This window comes from Schistocerca cancellata, chromosome 7 (assembly GCF_023864275.1).
Source record: "Schistocerca cancellata isolate TAMUIC-IGC-003103 chromosome 7, iqSchCanc2.1, whole genome shotgun sequence".
NCBI lineage: Eukaryota > Metazoa > Arthropoda > Insecta > Orthoptera > Acrididae > Schistocerca > Schistocerca cancellata.
The window spans coordinates 480,918,971-480,940,454 of NC_064632.1; the positions used below are offsets into that span (position 1 = coordinate 480,918,971).

A 21,484-nucleotide genomic window follows, 5' to 3' on the forward strand; every position below is an offset into this window, starting at 1 on the left:
TCGTCCGTTATCATTCCCCAATGTTGATGTTGTGGCGTTGCAAGACAGCCACGCCACTCGGAAGTAGCCGAAATGCACGCGTACACACACGCCGGCTGGCGTGAGGTCTGAAACAGGATACGTTATGAATGCTATAAAGAAAAGTACGTAGCTTTTTTAATACTTAACTTTAATTCATCCTTGTGGTACATCGCTCTTGATAATACAAGTGAGACTCTCACCAGAAATGGTTAATGGCGCCTTGCTAGGTCGTAGCCATGGACTTAGCTGAAGGCTATTCTAACTGTCTCTCGGCAAATGAGAGAAAGGCTTCGTCAGTGTAGTCGCTAGCAAAGTCGTCGTACAACTGGGCGAGTGCTAGTACGTCTCTCTAGACCTGCCGTGTGGTGGCGCTCGGTCGGCAATTACTGACAGTGGCGACACGCGGGTCCGACATATACTAATGGACCGCGGCCGATTTAAAGCTACCACCTAGCAAGTGTGGTGTCTGGCGGTGATACCACAGTTGACTGAACGGCATTATCCATTGCAACTGCAATGGACACGCGATCGTCGAAACTGGACCGTGGATCGAATGAAACGCTTCGCCACGTCGGATGAGTCACGTCTCTTGTTACTCTAGATCGATCAACTTATCCACATACGCCGTCTTCCAAACGAACCGCTGCTCATAAAATGCACCACGCCACGGCTGCAGGCCTGTGCAGGAAGACATTAGAGCGTCAGAGATATTTACGGGGGCTTGCAGAGGACGTACGGTAATAATCGAAGATATCGTGACAGCTATGGACTAGTTGAATGTTACTGCGGATCACCTCTTGACGCTTGATGGCGATTGCAGTTTCCAGCACTTTCTGCTAGGTATTTTAGTGTGAGTGCAGAGTTGTCACGTAAGTGTAGACGTAGATGAACCGTTGAACTGTCTTGGTCACAAGGCCAGACACTGTCGAAAGGGGTTTGAGGAACAATATAGTTACCTCACGTTGATATAAACCCGGTGGAACACATCTGAGACACTATCGGGGGTCATTTTCGCTGCCACAAGCCATCGACTCGTAATTAACAGGAATTAATTTATGGTGCGTTTGGTGTCACATACCTCCGACAATCTACTGAGAGCTTGTCAGATACATACCAAACAGAATAGCTGCTGTATTGTATTCCAAAGGTGGACCAACAAGCCATTAAGCACATACTCATAAAGCTTCCGCTCATCAACGTAGATACAGATATGTGCATACTTGAGTTAGGAAGGTTGAAGAGCTAAAGCTTCAACAAATGTATACATACACGTTATTTTCGAACACATGTTAACCAAACAAAGCAGACACGATATGCAAGGTAGGATGAGAGAGCACTGTGTAGAGAAAATTGTGATGGCTCGGCAAAAGCCGGATGCGGCAGCTGTCTTGGAGCTCAAAGGGCTGTCAATATCGCTTGCCTCTAAGATCATCCAAAAGACGGAGTACGTTAGCCGACGGTGCTACCTATCTACGGTAGAATGTAACAGCTAGACACTGCAACAGAAACAGATTTTTAAAATAGGGGACAATAGTAAATAATGTCACAGTCTAGTGAGAAACAAAGCAATAATGTGGCAGTTATGAAAATTACAGCAGGTTATTTCAAATTTCATACTTTTATCTTTTTAGCGATCACGAATCACGGATAATCTGAAAAAGTCTGGTTCGTCCACTAACTCAGCTACCGTCTGTTACTTTGACTTGTCACTGTAACCCGCAGAATCTTCTGCAAAGCTTCTCACAACTTGGCGCAGAAAACGTCGTAGAGAAACTGAATCATTCACTGTTGTCGAGTTTTGTTTGCGTTTGAACAAATGTACTAGAACGTTGAATATGTTTCCTCTTCATGACAAAATGTTACTTACTGTCGAACGATTTATATAGCTCATATTTATATGCAATGAAAGATAAATGTCCAGTGTTAAGCTGCCTTAAGCGCTGGCAGTAATATCCACGGAATCTCTGCCGAAATAAAAAAGCGTTGAAAATAGGACAATGCCATACACAAAATGAAAGTTAGATAAAAGGAAAAGGAAGGAAGATAGGGTTCAACGTCCGGTCCACATCGAGGTCAGTAGAGACAGAACACAAGCTCGGATTCTGTCAAGGATGGGGAAGGAAATCGGTCGTGTCCTTTCATAGAAACCATTCCGGCATTTGCCTGGAGCGATTTAGAGAAATCATCGAAAACCTATATCTGGATGGTTGGACGCGAGTTTGACCCGCGGTGTCTCCCCGAATGCGAGTCCAGTGTGCTAACCAATGCGCCACACTGCTCGGTAAACGTTACCTGTTTCTGTTGTGTAGATGGTCGACATACAAGATGATTGAGGTACTTACAACCATTAGGCCTGAAGCGCACCGTCATCGGTTTTGAGGGTATACCAAGCATCCATACTTCTGTCCATGTGTGACTGTACACTAATTACGGTGCCACTAACATCCTCGACATACGACCAGAATTTCTTTGGATTTTGTCAAAGGTCATAGGACAACAGTGTGCTACGGCAGTCATTGAAGGCTTCACGTATTGCTCTCTTGACGGACAAAAGCATTCGGTTTATCGTCTCTTATCTGCACTGATAAGCCGAAACACCTAGCGAAGATACACTATGTGAACAAAAGTATCCGGACACCGCCAAAAACATACGTTTTACATATTACATGCATTGCGCTGCCACGTACTCCCAGGTACTCCGTATCAGCGACCTCGGTAGTCATTAGAAATCGTGAGAGAGCAGAATGGGGCGCTCCGCGGAGCTCACGGACTTCGGATGTGGTCAGGTGACTGGGTGTCACTTGTGTCATACGTCTGTACGCGAGATTTACACACTCCTAAACATCCCTAGGTCCACTGTTTCCGGTGTGATAATGAAGTGGAAACGTGAAGGGACACGTACAGCACAAAAGCGTACCGGTCGACTTCGTTAGTTGAAGAGGGTCGTAATGTGTAATAGGCAGACATCTATCCAGACCATCACACAGGAATTCCAAACTGCATCAGGATCCACTGCGAGTACTATGACAGTTAGGCGGGAGGTGAGAATACTTGGATTTCATGGTCGAGCGGCTGCTCATAAGCCACACATGACGTCGGTAAATGGTAAACGACGCCTCGCTTGGTGTAAAGAGCGTAAACATTGAACGATTGAACAGGGGAAGAACGTTGTGTGGAGTGACGGATCACGGTACACAATGTGGCGGTCCAATAACACTGTGTCGGTGTGGCGAATGCCCGGTGAACGTCGTCTGTCAGCGTGTGTAGTGCCAACGGTAGATTCGGAGGCGTTGGTGTTGGTCGTTTTTTTCATGGAGGGGCTTCCACCCCTTTTTGTTTTGCATGGCACTATCACAGCACAGTCATACACCGATGTTTTAAGCACCTTCTTGCTTCCCACTGTTCAAGAGCAATTCGGGGATGGCGATTGCATCTTTCAACACGATCGGGCACCTGTCCTTAATTCAGGGCTCATGGTGAAGTGGTTACGCGGCAATAATATCCCTGTAATGGATTGGCCTTCACAGAGACCTAACCTGAATCCTACAGAACACCTCTGGGACGTTTTGGAACGGCGACTTCGTGCCAGGCCTCACCGACCGACATCGATACCTAACCTCAGCTCAGCACTCCGTGAAGAATGGGCTGCAATTCCCCAAGAAACCTTCCAGCACCTGATTGAATATGCCTGCGAGTGTGGAAGCTGTCATCAAGGCTAATCGTGGGCGAACACCATATTGAATTCCAGCATTACCGATGGAGGGCACGACGAACTTGTAAGTCATTTTCAGGCAGATGACCTGATACTTTTGATAACATAGAGCATAAGTTGCAACCGTGGAAATCTATTGAGATAAGCGACTTTGAAAAATGGCAGATATTACGCAGAATGATTGAAAGGGTATCTCCAAAACTGTCAAGCTGATCGAATGTTCAACTGCTACTGCTGTGAGGATCTACGGAAAGAGATAGGACAGTGAACTACCACTAGGCCGGAAATGGTTGGACGTCCACGAAACGTGGGGTTCTGGGGCTTGTCTGCTCTATAAAGTAGGACAGATCTGTGGTATCTGTCCCGAAAGGGCAGAATGCTGGTGCACGGACAAGTGTTTCAGAGCATACCGTTAATCGTACATTGTTGGACCTGTATATCCGCAATAGACCACCTCTACATATTCTTGACGAAACGACTACGTCAATTACGACTGCAGTGGGCATGGAAGCATCCCGATTCTACCTTCGATCAATGGAAACGTATCGGCTGTTCGCGTGACCCGCGTTTTTGCTACACTAAGTAGATGGTGTGCAGCGCGCCACGGACGCAGGCTTGTAGGAGCAGCATTATGATATGAGAGACGTTTTCAGCGCTTGCATGCGACTTGTGGTAGTAATCGAAGACACTGACGGCTGCGATCCACTTGCATCCCTTCCTGCTTGATGTCTTCCCCATGGCGATATCATCTTCCAGCAGTAAAGTTGTCCGTGTCTTGGAGCCATAACCGTTGTACATTGGTTTGAGGAGCTTTACAGTGAACTGATGTTGAACGGCCAGCAACAAAACTTGACTAATGTAAATCTTATGAAATCCATCTGGGTCTCTATGGGGTGCCATTACCGCATGCGCAAATCAGCGGCCCGGTATTTACGGGAATGACGTGCGACATCCTAGGCCATATACTTCCACAAACCCACCAACAAACTGTCGGATGATAATACGCAGAATCCGTGATGTATTTCGTTCCAAAGAAGGGCAAACAAGCTATTACGGAATTGGTCATAATGTTTTGGGACATAACTGTATAGCCATATGCTTTGTTTTATACCTACTATGCCGTAGTTTCTTTAGAAGTTTATATCTTGAAGGGCCTCTCATGATGTGTTCTATTGGATGCATATCTGTTCATTGGAGGTGGTCAACAGTTAATTTAAACTTGGTCCTTAGCTGAACAATTGGTCCACAGCTGCTCCACAGGCTTCCGTCCTGAGCTAAAATTTCAAGTTCCACACTGAGAGAGTCAGCTAGATAATGTTCTTAAAAATCTCCTTGATGACTCGAGTTGTACGAGGCTCACTCCAAAAGAAATGCACACTATTTTTGTAAAAATACAGTTTTCATCCTGCATGTCTGAAAGTCTTACAGTGTGTAGATACATCCTTCCCGCTTGTTTTCAAACATTGTTCAACCTGTTCCCGTGAGTGGTGCCGTCACAGCATGTCTTCAAGATGGCTGCTACACTTGACGTTCGTCAGAAGCAACGTGCTGTCATAGAATTCCTGTACTATGAAATCGAGTCAGAGGGAAACATCCACAAGAGGTTGAAAAAGGTGTATGGAAATGCTGCTATCGATCGCAGTACAGTTAGTCGGTGGGTAAGCAGGTTACGTGATGAAAGCGGGCTTGGCAATATTGAGAATTGTCCTCGCAACTGCAGGCCTCGTACTGCACACACTCGAGACAATGTGCAGAGAGATAACGAGTTGGTGACTGCTGACAGACGCATCACAGTGAACGAATTGTCACGCTACGTTGAGATAGAGGAAGGAAGTGTTTGCAAAATACTGAAAGTATTGGCGTTAAAAAAGGTTTGTGCCAGGTGGGTTCCCAGGATGTTGACAAAGGCTCACAAAGAAACAAGAAAAACAGTATGCAGCGAACTTTTGGAACAGTACGAGAATGGGGAAGATGAATTTCTTGGAAGAATTGTGACAAGTGATGAAACATGGCTCCATCATTTTTCACCAGGTTCAAATGGCTCTGAGCACTATGGGACTCAACTTCTGTGGTAATAAGTCCCCTATAACTTAGAACTACTGAAACCTAACTAACCTAAGGACATCACACACATCCATGCCCGAGGCTGGATTCGAACCTGCGACCGTAGCGGTCGTGCGGTTCCAGACTGCAGCGCCTTTAACCGCTCGGCCACTCCGGCCGGCATTTTTCACCAGAGACGAAGAGGCAATCAATGGAGTGGCATTATGCAAACTCACCCAAGAAAAAAAAATTCAAAACCACACCTTCTGCTGGAAAAGTTATAGCTGCTGTGTTTTTCGATTCCAAAGGACTCTTGCTTGTGGATATAATGCCAAGTGCAAGCACCATAAATTCTCATGCATATGTGACGACACTGAAGAAACTTTAAGCTTGACTGAGTAGTGTTCCACCACATCGGCAATAACATCAAGTCTTGCTGTTGCACGACAATGGACGGCCACATGTCAGTCAAGAAACCATGGAAGTGATCACAAAACTCGGATGGACAACACTGAAACGCCCGCCTTACAGTCCTGACTGGCTCCATGTGACGATCATCTCTTTGGGAAACTGAAAGACTCTCTTCGTGGAACAAGGTTTGAAGATGATGACTGCCTTGTGCACGCTGCCAATCAGTGGCTCCAACAGGTTGGTCCAGAATTTTACAGTGCGGGTATACAGGCGCTGGTTCCAAGATGGCGTAAGGCAGTTAAGAGAGATGGAAAATATGTGGAGAAATGAAAATATTGTTCTTAAAGGATGTATCTACACACTGCAAAACTTTCAAACATGTAGAATAAAAGATGGATTAAAAAAAAGTAATGTGCATTTGTTTTGGAGTGAACCTCGTATTTTACGATACAAATATAGTAGCGACGCCGATAAGAGACTACTGTTTGAATTTGCATGGCCTTTTGCGCAGAGTTACTCCCTGATCGGTATACTAATAGTGTGTTGGTTTAGCTGCTGCTTTAACATATTTTCAGCCGACACATGGGTTCATGCCGGCGGGTGGAGAGCATGCCACTTCGGCCCAGCGCGGCCGCCGGATGCGGTTCGTGCGTGGTCAGCGGAGGCGGGGGCGGAGGCGGCGGTGGATGCGTCGCCAGTGGGGGCGGCGCCGCCCTCAACGGTGCGGGCCAGCACCGCGAGTCGCTGCGCAAAATCAGCCAGGTGAAGGCCGAGCAGGAGGCCGGCACCGTCAAGCAGGTGAGCGCTTATCCCCTCCCCCTCCCCTTTGCACCAACTTCCTCACTGCCAGACGTCACTATAGTATACGTCATTTACGATGGCGGCCAAGTTTAGGTTCGTTCTGCGCATCTGACGTCACAAAACACAGTCAGCCAATGAACAGAGAACGACGTTGCCAGAGCTCGACTGCAGTGCAGAGCACGGACGAGTGTCTTCAGTTTTAGAAACGTTCAGTCATAAGTAAAGTAATTGAACAAAAGGAATGTCTTGATAGCAGATTTTCTTTCATAGAAAGTTTGGAAAAAGCATTCTTTATACTAATTGCTTCGTATTATATTAATTAATTAAACCAAACAAGCAATAAGCCTCTTAATTCAGGCAATAGAAAGGAAAGGTGTTTGTATCATTCTCACGAACCGCTGTTTCGCAATAAAGAACAGCGGTAATTGTTTATTTCCTATTGTACTGTGACGAAATGTCAGTAATTCATAGTCCTATCAACAGTGTTTGTCGGTACTTTGCCTAATGTTTTAGAGTCCTGATAAAGGACGAGCTGCGTTAGCGTAATGGTTAAGGTATTTGGCTGCAAAGTGCAGAGTTCAAACCTTGTTCTGTGCTTAATATTTTCTTTATTTAGAAACAATATCGAAGTGTCTTACGTCACGAATTTTATTCGTTTGATTGTAATTTTTTGAAATTTATAGTGCTTTGTCTCTTCATTATAATCATAATAAATTTCGGTTTTTCTAATTTTTGTCCTTCAGTATTTCTTTTCGCAGCAATTAAAAACAATGAATAGGCACACCTACAATATTCATGTTATCTGTTTCGTTTGTATATCTTCTCTTCCGCAGTCATTGTTTTACTATTCATATTGACATATATTCTTTTGTGACAGTATTAAAAGTGTTATTTAGAGCAGAATTTCGGCTCTTACGTTGCAGAGCTACTTGATAGTCTGACGCAGTTCTTTGCTTCGCTGCTTTGGCAACATCATATTCAATGTTTTCGTCGACCTATGTTTTGGCAAGTATTTGCTGTCCGTTCTGACAAACACAAATTGTTTGCGCACTACGCCTCACTGACAATATATTTTAGTTTCTATGTTTTATTACGTCCACAATTCAGTTTTGTGTACTTCGCCAACTTTGTTTTGATCAGAACATTTTAGAAAAAAGCGAAATGACTCTGTTATAAATAAAAGTTTTATTACAGTCGCGAAAGACAGAATATTTCTCAATATTACATACGACACCTATCTGGTACTTAAATTAAATGAGATATTGTTATACAGTAAATTTTATATGAAATTTAAGTATCTTGTCCACATTTCATTCTCAACATTGTGGCAACTAAAATCGACTATACGGAAAGTATACGCTATGGACTTTTACCTCTGAAAACTCTTCAAAATTTCATGCAATGGTTTACTACATTTAATGCCGGACAATAACTGCGTTGAACATCGAAACAAAATTAAGTCATTTATTGGGGGAAGGTGTCAGTCAAGAAGATGTGTAAAAATCAAATTTTTGGGCCAAATAGTTTTTGTGTAATTGAATGATAAGTGTGTCAAAGCAGTCGGAACACAGTGTGTCTGCACAGGCGAGCAGTGCAGTGATGAGAAAATCGCGCACAGCGCGGAATGCGGGGAGCACGTCTCTGTAGCAGCGAAAGGGTTAATGCGGCCGTGGTGGCTTTACTTCATAAATTGTGCGCTGACCCCTAAACGTAAGTTTGCGAACTATACTATACTATGGCGCTGCTTCTCTTCGCGCGTGCGTCGTGTGCAACTGGCAACGCAGCAATCTCCTGCGTTTGGGCGGGCGTGCGCGAGCCGCCAAGATAAAAGAATTGAACTATAACACAGCGGACATTTCGAGACAGGCTGAAATATGCCACTGTCAGACCTGATTACAAGGGAGGTTGGAAGACAGATAAAAATTACCGACCAGTGTCAAAAGTTACCTCATCCTCGAATATACTCAAGAAATTCCATACGCAGTAACCATAATAACTGCAAGGAGGGGTCCCCACGGCGATGCACGTTAAGATCGCAGGTATCAACCCTGCAGTCGTTCACCCTGGTAGCCGTCGTTTGCGAATTATCGACGAAAATATAATTGGCAATTTTGCCTGATACTCTAGAGCTTTAAAAATAATATATTGACACACGTTAGTGCCGGAGCATAATGATTAAAATACATTTTTCCTATTCAGAAGTTTTAGGTTCGAATCTCCTTATGTGCTTTAGAAGCTTTTATTTTTCCTTCTTTATCGATACGTCTTTTATCATTATTCTTGTTCAGCTAACTGGTTAAAATTTCATTTTTTATTTCTAATCCTTTGTTGCATGATTTTGTTCATCAGTTTAATTAATTTTAAGATTTCCTCTTACTTTCTCTTCGTTTGATTCTTTTTACAAATGCAACCTAAGCGCCCGCGATTTTAAATAACTTTTGTTCTTCTATCATAATATTTAAACGTTTCAAAATGCTAATCAATCAGTTAAAATTGAAAGACGAAATAATCTGATCATATTGATTATTTAGCGGTGTCGGAAACGTAATTTTCGTTAAGAGATATTCATTTTTTTGGGTGATGATCGCCATGCAATCATTCAAAACATAAATTTTTGTTGTACTTAGGACAAAATAAGATTTAAACGAAACAAGAGATTGCGAGTCAAACAAATATAATATGATGGAACAGAAGAAATTGAAGTATAGTTAATACATGATAAGAATGTAAATCGCGAGAACAAAATTCCAAATGAAAAGAAGGAAAGAAGAAAAACAAAAAGTAAATATTACATTCATCATCATCATTAGTGTTCTGCCAACAGGCAGGTTTTCACTTCGTAGTTATCCAGGCTGTCCGATCTTCTGCCAACCTCAATGAATTTCTCAACCAGTTCTTTCTCCTTTCTCTTATAACTTTCAACAGACTTCTCTTCCCTCACCAATCCTTTCCAATACTCTTTCATAACTTACTCTTTCCATCCAGCTTATCCTCTCCATTCTCCTCCACATCCACATCTCAAATGCTTCTAACCTTTTTCATCCTCTCGTCTTAGCGTCCATGTTTCTGCCCCATATAGTGCCACAATCCAGACAAAACATTTCCCAAGACTTTTTCCTTAGACCTTTATCTAACTTTCCACATAATAGTTTCCTCTTTCTGTTGAATGCCTTCTTCTCTATGGCCTTTCGAGTTTTCACTTCCTGGTGACATCTCAAGTCTTCAGTTATAGGCCGGCCGCGGTGGCCGAGCGATTCTAGGCGCTACAGTCTGGAACCGCGCGACCGCTACGGTCGCAGGTTCGAATCCTGCCTCGAGCATGGATATGTGTGATGTCCTTAGGTTAGTTATGTTTAAGTAGTTCTAAATTCTAGGGGACTGATGATCTCAGAAGTTAAGTCCCATGGTGCTCAGAGCCATTTGAGCCATCTTCAATTATTGTGCTTGCAAGATATTTAAATGCACTTAGTTGACTAATAGTAGCTTATCCTATTTTAATAATGGACAGTCTGCGTCTTGTACTGATGACCATACTCTTTGTTTTTGCTGTGTTTATTTGCATCCCATGTTCCACACAAGTTTCATTCAGATCTTTCAGCATGTTATTCACTGTCCGCTCACTTTCTGGCACTAATACCATGTCATCAGCAAATCTTATACATTTCTATTCTCTTTCAGGTTGTACACATCTAACAGCGTGCAGTGGTTCTCCACGGATTCATTGATTTCGTTTCTGATGTGAACTGGTGAACCAACGTCTAGGCTATTCGGTAATCGACGCTTAAAATCACTCGGGCGCTTTTTAAAATATTTGACGTTGTTTAGTTTTTATTTAAAATATGTCGTATTGTTACTTCCTTTACAGGGTGTTCCAGGAGGCAAGGTCGATATTCAAGGCTCTTAATGGGAACCGTCACGTGAACTAAGTAAACATTGTATGGACATATACACTGTTCCGAATGACTTCCGGAAAAGAACACATTTCATGTACATTGTTATTCATTTTCTGTATTATTCAATACACTACTAGGTTTACACTTGTACAAACAGTTCATCTCCCTAATTTACTTTCCGTTTGTACGCTTTAGACTTTATCCAACCCCATTAACAAAAATTTAATGAGGTAAGGTCTGATGATCTTGGCGACAGTTGATTGTACAACCACAACCAATCCAGCGATTAGGATACGTCTCTCTGACGGACACTCAACCCCATGCTCTGCTTCACTCAGAACACGCCATCGATAGTTCAACCGGCAGTTTAATAACTGAAAAATGTGCTCAGAAAGAGTTTCAAAGCAAAGAGGTAGATTCGTCTGGAATAAAACATCAAATAGGTTTGGTGCGTAAGGCCCAAAAACAGATTTACAATAAATGTGTTTCATCTCTAAAAAACCATTCGGAATATGGCACATACCCCAAGAAGTGTTTTCTTTCAAATGAGCGTTGCTCTCATAACTCTGAATGTTGTACATTTCTCCTCGTAGACCCTGTATGCTTAAAACGGCAGCTATTTCATAAACATTTAATCGACTTTCGGTCAACTTTGTGTTCTGTGCTTCGCCCCAATGTTAATGCGAAATTGTATTTCTGTGTTGTACTTCAAGTTGATAATCTTCAATAGACTTAGGACTACGTCAGAATTCTAACAGCAACTTTTATACAGAGTGGACTGGTGATACAGACTCCCCATAAACATTTCCCATCGTCTTGTATGGGTCTGCGGTATTGCAATGAAGGAGCGAAACTACGGCGGCTTTAGGAACTTTTTATTTATTAAGAATATCTTTCAGTCCCTACATATGAGAGGTTGTTGTAGAACTTAAAGTTAGTTTTTTGCGGCAAAATTTTCCAGCAGACTGGAACTGTAGCAGCAGCGGCAGCAATATCCTGATGAAACATCCGCATTAATGCGTAGATGCCTGCGAGATACAGGGTTTCTTCTTTACTCTTTGTTTTATAGTGTTTAGTTATATGTCTCTGTCTCCAGCTACACTATTACAAGTTGCACTCTGGTTCCTTGGTTCAGGGTGCAAGACGCCACTTTCGTGACACTCTTGATTAGAACATTGGAAAGCTTAACACTAAATATTTCTGCGTGAGTGTAAGTTCTCTTGTCCTGTAAGCATACTCGTTGCCCCAAATGTAAGTAGGAAGCAGCAAACTATTTCGAATTTTATAGGGAAGAGTTTCAGACGGGAATTGTGAAAATACTTTCTGCAGCAAAACCGAATTTGTTTACTGAATTCCATCTCAACTCCCGTGTTTGTATCTCTGACCTTCGCTCCCCAATTTCGTACTAACTGTAAACCAGCCAAACTTCATGGAAGTTTTTCAATATCTTTTGTCACTACTACGATGTTATCATTACACACTGCGAGGTCATACTTCAGAAGACGGCCAACAAGTTTAGTGAAAGTGGTTTGTAGAGCTCGTATGTTGCACTTTGTAAATGCTCTCCCAGTAAAGCGGCTTCTTCGGTTTGTCTTCTCGTCAGCTTACTCAATACAGGTTGTTTCATAGTCTTTGAGACAACTGTCTAGAGGTGATAAATCACATCATGGGGAACAACCTGTTTTAGAGATAGTGTCCTCTGACATTTCCCTGCGACATAAGACGTTATTTAGCATTCGCCGGTCGTGGAAAGACGTGATTTCACCAGACCAACAGTATCCACTAAACCGATGCGCAGCACACTATCTACCCTAGTAATAAACAGTTTCAAACATGGCTGTTACTCAGCAACCGTGCACTAGTTTCAACATAGGATTATACAGCCAACCGAATGAACCTAACTGGTAGGTACATTGACCTGGGTTTCGACAACTAATAGGCGTGCCGTCAACAGAATGAAATTTTGATATATCGTAAAATTACATTGCAGACGGCAATTATAAGAGTCGAGGGGCACGAAAGGGAAGCAGCGGTTGAGAAGGGAGTGAGACAAGGTTGTAGCCTATCCCCGATATTATTCAATCTGTATATTGAGCACGCAGTCAAGGAAGCAAAAGAAAAATTTGGAGTAGGAATTAAAATCTAGGGAGGAGAAATAAGAACATTGAGGTTTGCCGACGACATTGTAATTCTGTCAGAGACACCAAGAACTTGGAAGTGCAGGTGAACGGAATAGACGGTGTCTTGAAAGGAGGATATTAGATAAAAAGCAACAAAAGAAAAACGAGGATAATGGAATGTAGTTGAAGTAAATCAGGTGATGCTGAGGGAATTAGTTTAGAGAATGAGACATTTGAAGTAGAAGAGGAGTTTTGCTATTTGGGAAGCAAAATAACTGATGATGGTCGAAGTAGAGAGGATATAAAATGTAGACTGGCAATGACGAGGAAAGCTTTTCTGAAGAAGAGAAATTTGTTAACACCGAGTATACATTAAAGTGTCAGGAAGTCGTTTCTGAGAGTATTTGTATGTATTGTAGCCATGTATGGAAGTGAAACATGGGCGATAAATATTTCGGACAAGAAGAAAATAGAAGCTTTCGAAATGTGGTGCTACAGATGAAAAATGCTGAAGAGTAGATGAGTAGATCACATAACTAATGAGGAGGTACTGAATAGAATTGGTGAGAAGAGGAATTTGTGGCACAACTTGACTAGAAGAAGGGATCGGTTGGTAGAACATGTTCTAAGGCATCAAGGAATCATCAATTTAGTATTGGAGGGCAGCGTGGAGGGTAAAAATCGTAGAGGGACAACAAGAGATGAATACACTAAGCAGATTCAGAAGGATGTAGCTTGCAGCAGGTACTTGGAGATGAAGAAGCTTGCACAGGATGGAGTAGCATGGAGAGATGCATCAAACCAGTCTCTGGACTGAAGACCACAACAACAACAAGCAGCTTCAGTTTTGTTAAATAAATAATTTTGATGCAAGAAGTACAAATTTTATTGATTAACGACAATGTACTCTATTCTCACTGGGGTTACTGTGTTTTCTAAACCTAATGTTAAAACATCTACCAGTTTGCCTGCATAAAAGTTATTGCGTTCTCTGCAGTTAATTCTGTAAGACCTAGCCTGGTGTCAGGTTCGTTACGCTAATCACTACTACGCATGGACTGATTTATCTTGCTGTCAGTATTCAAACCTACTATTGCTTTGCTGTATTGAAATGGTTTAGCTTTTCCATCAGAAACAGATCCGCTAAAATTTAATTTTAGAACACTACTCTTTCTGAAACGTGATCTCAAGGGTAGTGGGGCACCTGTGTAAGTTAGCAGCAAACGTTTTATCGATCATTTGCGCTGTGAAACCTTTGTTGTCTGAGGATCCCTAATAGTTTGTCAATTTCGTTTTTCTCTATGGGGAAACTATCTAGTCTATGAATCATGGGATGGAAAAACGCATTCTTAGCATAGCTCGTGGGGGGCTCGAATTATTGTGAACGGCATTAAAGACGCTGGTGCGCTTACGACAGATATTAAATAGATGAATACCATTATCTTTCTTTATAGCTACATCAAAAACATTAATTATGTGTAAAATTAATGTTAGTGTGCATATTGATGAGTTGTGCTAACCAAATTACAATGTTACTGTGTGATCCTCTGAATAACACAAATCTGCTTTCCATGTATCTTCATCATACTTTCATTGTGCTTTTGCACCACACCGACGGTTACTAACGAATAGGGCGTGGTTACTTTAAGGGACGTCCGGATGCCCTGCCTGTCGCTATCCCGTTACACCCCAGGAAGGAATATGTGTACGCGAATAGTATGTGTGTAGTATCAGTTATGTGGAAGTGAATGAAGGTTTTATAAATGTTTGCGAATTATGTAACTGAGACCTAACATGCACGGCCATCCAGGCGTATTTTCACGTATCTACTATAATATTAAATCTTGTTAACTGTAATAGGGAATTTCTTGAAAAACTGATTTTCGACATGATTGGCAATTATAGAAGCAAGGGTACTCGCTATACATAAATCCGAAGCAATGCCCTCCAGTTGCGAAAGCGTTTCATTGTTGATCCTGAAATGGTTACTTGAGAGTATCAGTCGCAATGACTTAATGATCTCGTTTGTCACTTCAGTGATGTCGAAGCTGAGCGTGACAGGGACGTCAATTGGTCGTGTATAACGTATGTAGGTGAAACTAAGTTAATTGTTGGATCATAACATGTAAGTTTACATGGCCGGCGTCTTCATTAATTAAAACTTCCGGGCTGAATTGCCGTGGTCCACATACAAAACTACTTCTCCTTCCTGACGTTTCGTTGCCTACTGCGGACAACATCTTCCGAGGTGAGTCGGCGACTGGCTGCTAGGCGCTGGAGGTCCCGTTTATATAGAGCGCTTATATGGCGCCACCACTCATCACGTGCTTTCGCCTTCAAAACTATCTCTGGCTAGTGCCATCTCTCTCGATTACGTGATGAGTGGTGGCGCCATCTAAGCGCTCTATATAAGCGGGACCTCCAGCGCCTAGCAGCCAGTCGCCGACTCACCTCAGTTGATGTTGCCCGCAGTAGGCAACGAAACGTCAGGAAGGAGAAGTGGTTTTATATATGGACCACGGCAATTCATCCCGGAAGTTTTCATTAATTAATTGTTGGATGATTTTACCGGCCGCTCGATTCCACTGTGACAGTTCTAGAGTCATTCAAAGAAAGTCTTTGGTCAATAGCTCGTAAATACACAGATCAGGCAATACTACTTGAAGGCGAATTTCGTCTGCCGAATATAGACTGAGATGTCTATATATTCATTGCGGGGGCTACAGACAGACAGTCATGAAAAATACCTTTGAACACGTTTTCTGAAAATTGTTTGAGCAGCTAGGTCAGCAGCCAACATACAATGGAAATATCTTAGACCTTGTAGCTACAAATAGACCGGACCTTGTCGACAATATCAGTAGAAAAACGGGGATTAGCGATCGTGATGTCATTATTAGCAACTGTGGTTACGAAAGTTAATAAATCAGTCAAGGAGGCTAGGTGAGTGTTTATGCTAAATAAAGAAGAGAAACAGTTACTATCTAAGATAGTGAATTGGCATCACTTGGAGGACTTGTGGGCAAAGTTTAAGCTGGCTGTGAATCTTGGTCTGGAGAGTTACGTGCCTAATAAGTGGATAAAGGAATGAAAAGGCCTACCATGGTTTAATAACGAAATCCGACGGATGCTGAGGAAACAGAGGCTGTTGCGCTGTAGGTTCAAAAGCGGGCTCACAAATGACAGCAAGTGAAGGTTAGCAGAGATTCGTGCGTCTGTGAAAAGTTCTATGCGCGAAGCATTCAACAACTCCACCGTTACACCTTAGGAAAAGATTTGGCGGCAAACCCGAGAAAATTCTGGTCGTATGTACACTACTGGCCATTAAAATTGCTACACCATGAAGATGACGTGCTACAGACGCGAAATTTTACCGACAGGAAGAAGATGCTTTGATATGCAACTGATTAGCTCTTCAGAGCATTCACAGAAGGTTGGCGCCGGTGGCGACACCTACAACGTGCTGACATGAGGATAGTTTTCAACCGATTTCTAATACACAAACAGTAGTTGACCGGTGTTGTCTGCTGAAACGTTGTTGTGATGCCTCGTGTAAGGAGGAGAAATGCGTACCATCATGTTTCCAACTTTGATAAAGGTCGGATTGTAGCCTACCGCGATTGCGGTTTATCGTATCGCGACATTGCCCCTCGCGTTGGTCGAGATCCAATAACTGTTAGCATAATATGGAATCGGTGGTTTCAGGAGGGTAATACGGATCGCCGTGCTGGATCCCAAAGGCCTCGTATCACTAGCAGTCGAGATGACAGGCGTCTTATCCGCATGGCTGTAACGGATCGTGCAGCCACGTCTCGATCCCTGAGTCAACAGATGGGGACGTTTGCAAGACAACAACCATCTGCACCAACAGTTGGACGACGTTTGCAGCAGCACGGACTATCAGCTCGGAGACCATGGCTGTGGTTACCCTTGACGCTGCATCACAGCCAGGTGCTCCTGCGATGGTGTCCTCAACGACGAACCTGGGTGCACGAATGGGAAAACGTCATTTTTTCTGATGAATCCAGGTTCTGTTTACAGCACCATGATGGTCTCATCCGTGTTTGGCGACATCGCGGTGAACGCACATTTGAAGCGTAGTTTCGTCATCGCCATATTGGCGTATCATCCGGCGTGATGGTGTGGGGTGCCATTGGTTATACGTCTCGGTCACCTCTTGTTCGCATTGACGGCTCTTTGGACAGTGGACGTTACATTTCAGATGTGTTACGACCCCTGGATGTACCCTTCATTCGATCCCTGGGAAACCTTATATTTCAGCAGGATAATGTTGCAGGTCCTATACGGGCCTTTCTGGATACAGCAAATGTTGACTGCTGCCGTGGCCAGCACATTCTCCAGATCTCTTACCAATTGAAAACGTCTGCTCACTGGTGGCCGAGCAACTGGCTCGTCACAATACGCCAGTCACTACTCTTGATGAATTTTGGTTTCGTGTTGAAGCTGCATGGGCAGCGGTACTTGTACACGCCATTCAACCTCTGTTTGACTCAGTGCCCAGACGTATCAAGGCCCTTATTAAGGCCAGAGGTAGTTGTTCTGGGTACTGATTTCTCAGGATCTATGCACCCAAATTGCGTGAAAATGTAATCACATGTCAGTTCTAGTATAATATTTATATCCAATGAATACCCTTTCATCATGTGCATTTCTTCTTGGTGTGGCAATTTTAATGGCCGGTAGTGTACTTTACGTAATACTTCATGCCAATCTCGCGTTTGTTTCATGTCCATTTCATAGTGTTGCAACTTCATGATCAGGACTGTTAGTGTATACAGATGTAGAGCGACGATGAAGTGGAAAGAGTGGCAGGAAACTGGATTAAAATGGAAATATCACTCAACGGGAAAGACTTTTGAGTGAAAAGAACACTAGTGATCGGAGTAGAGCTGCTTCGTGAGACTTTTTGCCTAATCTTAGATCGCCCACAGATTCAATTCACACGCATACCTCAAGGTGTGGAACAGACGGAGCCGGTGAGATGGGCCAGAAACGCACCCCTGAACCGCCTCTATGAGCAGCCAATGCGGCGAGGAGCGCAGCGCGGGACAATGGCGCCCGCGGGCCTGAATGCGGAGGCGCGCCATTCTCAGTGAATGAACCGCCGCAAGAATGCCCTCCCTCGTCCGTGCAGCCTGACACCGCCTCCCTCTCCCGGTTGAAGAGATGTGGGCCGAGTGTGCTGGCTGCAGCTCAAGCAGCTTCCGTACTTCTGCCTTATCTGCCTCAGACGTGGGTACGACAAAGGACTTCTCAGCTCGGGTCCTTTCCTACATTCCTCTGTTGGCGGTAACAATGCATTAGGTCATTTTTAGCAACTGTGGTGGGATTTATCGAATCGACCTATAAATGGATAATGTATCAGCAGCCTTGGTGATACTACGAACGTCTACGTAAGTACACAGCAAGCTGCGAAGGGTACCTTGACTGTTATGACGATTTCCTTTCCTGCTTCACTCGCAAAAAAGCGAGCAAAACCCGCCTGTCTCTATGTCACAGTACGAGCACTAATTTCTCATGTCTCATATTCGTGGTCCTATCGTGAAATATAAGTTGACGGCACTAGAATCGTTCTCCAGTCGTCTTCAGATGCCGGCACTCTAAATTTTCTCAGTAGTGTTACACAAAAAGAGCGTCGTCTTCCCTGATGGGATTTTCAGTTCCGAAGTATCCCTGTAACATTCGCCTGTTGATCGACCATGCCGGTAACAAATCTACGAGCTAGCCTCTGAACCGATTTGATGTCTTCCATTAAGTCCACCTGATGGGGATCCAAAACAGTCTTGACGAACTGTCTCTCGCATAGTTGACAAAAGCATGTGCTATAAAACTACCCACCGCAACACTCTACATCTACATCTACATTTATACTCCGCAAGCCACCCAACGGTGTGTGGCGGAGGGCACTTTACCTTCCACTTTCATTGCCTCCCTTTCCTGTTCCACTCGCGTATGGTTCGCGGGAAGAACGACTGCCGGAAAGCCTCCGTACGCCCTCGAATCTCACTAATCTTACATTCGTGATCTCCTCGGGAGGTGTAAGTAGGGGGAAGCGATGTATTCGATACCTTATCCAGAAACGCACCCTCTCGAAACCTGGACAGCAAGCTGCACCGCGATACAGAGCGCCTCTCTTGCAGACTATGTCACTTGAGTTTGCTAAACATCTCCGTAACGCTATCACGATTACCAGATAACCCTGTGACGAAAAGCACCGCTCTTCTCTGGATCTTCTCTGTCTCATCTGTCAACCCGACCTGGTACGAAGCCGGCCGTGGTGGCCAAGCGGTTAAAGGCGCTACAGTCTGGAACCGCGCAGCCGCTACGGTCGCACGTTCGAATCCTGCCTCGGGCATGGATGTGTGTGATGTCCTTAGGTTAGTTAGGTTTAAGTAGTTCTAATTTCTAGGGGACTGATGACCTTAGAAGTTAAGACCCATAGTGCTCAGTGCCATTTCAACCATTTTTTTTGAACCTGGTACGGATCCCACACTGATGAGCAATACTCATGTATAGGTCGAACGAGTGTTTTGTAAGCCACCTCCTTTGTTGATAGACTACATTTTCTGAGGATTCTCCCTATGAATCTCATCCTGGCACCCGCCTTACCAACAATTAATTTTATATGATCATTCCACTTCAAATCGTTCCGTACGCATACTCCCAGATATTTTACAGAAGTAACTGTTACCAGTGTTTGTTCCGCTATCATATAATCATGCAATAAAGTATATTTCTTTCTATGTATTCGCAATACATAATGTGTTAAGGGGCAGTTGCCACTCCCTGCACCAGGTGCCTATCCGCTGCAGATCTTCCTGTATTTCGCTGCAATTTTCTAATGCTGCAACTTCTCTGTATAGTAGAGCATCATCCGCGAAAAGCCGCATGGACCTTCCGACACTATCTACTAGGCCATTTATATATATTGTGAAAAGCAATGGTCCGATAACACTCCCCTGTGGCACGCCAGAGGTTACTTTAACGTCTGTGGACGTTTCTCCATTGATAACAACATGCTGTGTTCTGTTTGCTAAAAGCTCTTCAATCCAGCCACACAGCTGGTCTGATATTCCGTAGGCTCTAACTTTGTTTATCAGGTGACAGTGCGGAACTGTATCGAACGCCTTCCGGAAGTTAAGGAAAATGGCATCTACCTGGGAGCCTGTATCTAATATTTTCTGGGTCTCATGAACAAATAAAGCGAGTTGGGTCTCACACGATCGCAGTTTCCAAAATCCATGTGATTCCTACAGAGTATATTCTGGGTTTCCGGAAATGACATGATACGCGAGCAAAAACATGTTCTAAAATTCTACAACAGATCGATGTCAGAGATATAGGCGTATAGTTTTGCGCATCTGCTCGACGACCCTTCTTGAAAACTGGAACTACCTGTGCTCTTTTCCAATCATTTGGAACCTTCCGTTGCTCTAGAGACTTGCGGTACACGGCTGATAGAAGGGGGGCAAGTTCTTTCGTGTACTCTATGTAGAATCGAATTGGTATCCCGTTAGGTCCAGTGGACTTTCCTCTGCTGAGTGATTTCAGTTGCTTTTCTATTCCTTGGACGCTTATTTCGACGTCAGCCATTTTTTCGTTCGTGCAAGGATTTAGAGAAGGAACTGCAGTGCGGTCTTCCTCTGTGAAACAGCTTTGGAGAAAGGGGTTTAGTATTTCAGCTTTACGCGTGTCATCCTCTATTTCAATGCCATTATCATCCCAGAGTGTCTGGATATGCTGTTTTGATCCATTTACTTATTTAACGTAAGACCAGAACTTCCTAGGATTTTCTGTCAGGTCTGTACATAGAAAGTTACTTTCGAATTCACTGAACGCTTCACGCATAGCCTTCCTTACGCTAACTTTGACATCGTTTAGCTTCTGTTCGTCTGAGAGGTTTTGGCTGCGTTTCAATTTGCTGTGAAGCTCTCTGTGCTTTCACAGTAGTTTCCTCATATTCGTGGTCCTTTCGTGAAATATAAGTTGACGGCAGTATAATCGTTCTGCAGTCGGCTTCAGATTCCGGTACTCTAAATTTTCTCAATTGTGTTTCACGAAAAGAACGTCGTTTTTCCTGCTGGTATTTTCAGTTCCGAAGCATCCCTGTAACACTGGCGTGTTGATCGAACGTGCCGGTAACAAATCTACGCGCTCGCCTCTGAACTCTGAATTGCTTTGATGTCATCCATTAATTCCACCTTATGGGGATCCAAAACACTCTTGACGAACTGTCTCTCACATGGTTGACAAAAGCATCTGCTATAAAACTACCCACCGCTACACTCTCGGGGTGATGTAAAATTTCGTCGTTAAAACTGAAATAGATATAGGAGAATATCTCACGTAATACGTCAATGATCTCATTAATATCTCGTACACTAGCTTCCTTGTGTTTGAAAAGATATTATTCATTGACTTTAGTAGTGCACCGAACTGGAATATTACTACATAAATTAACC

General features: G+C 43.5%; 1 protein-coding gene across 1 annotated transcript in view; it reads left to right on the forward strand.

Moving 5' to 3' along the window:
* LOC126092090 (somatostatin receptor type 4-like) overlaps positions 1-21,484 on the forward strand; it is a 389,704-nt gene that overhangs the window by 319,558 nt on the left and 48,662 nt on the right. Inside the window, exon 4 of the mRNA XM_049907513.1 lies at positions 6,763-6,985. Coding sequence (XP_049763470.1) covers positions 6,763-6,985 — 223 coding nt within the window. The remainder of the gene's footprint in view (positions 1-6,762; positions 6,986-21,484) is intronic.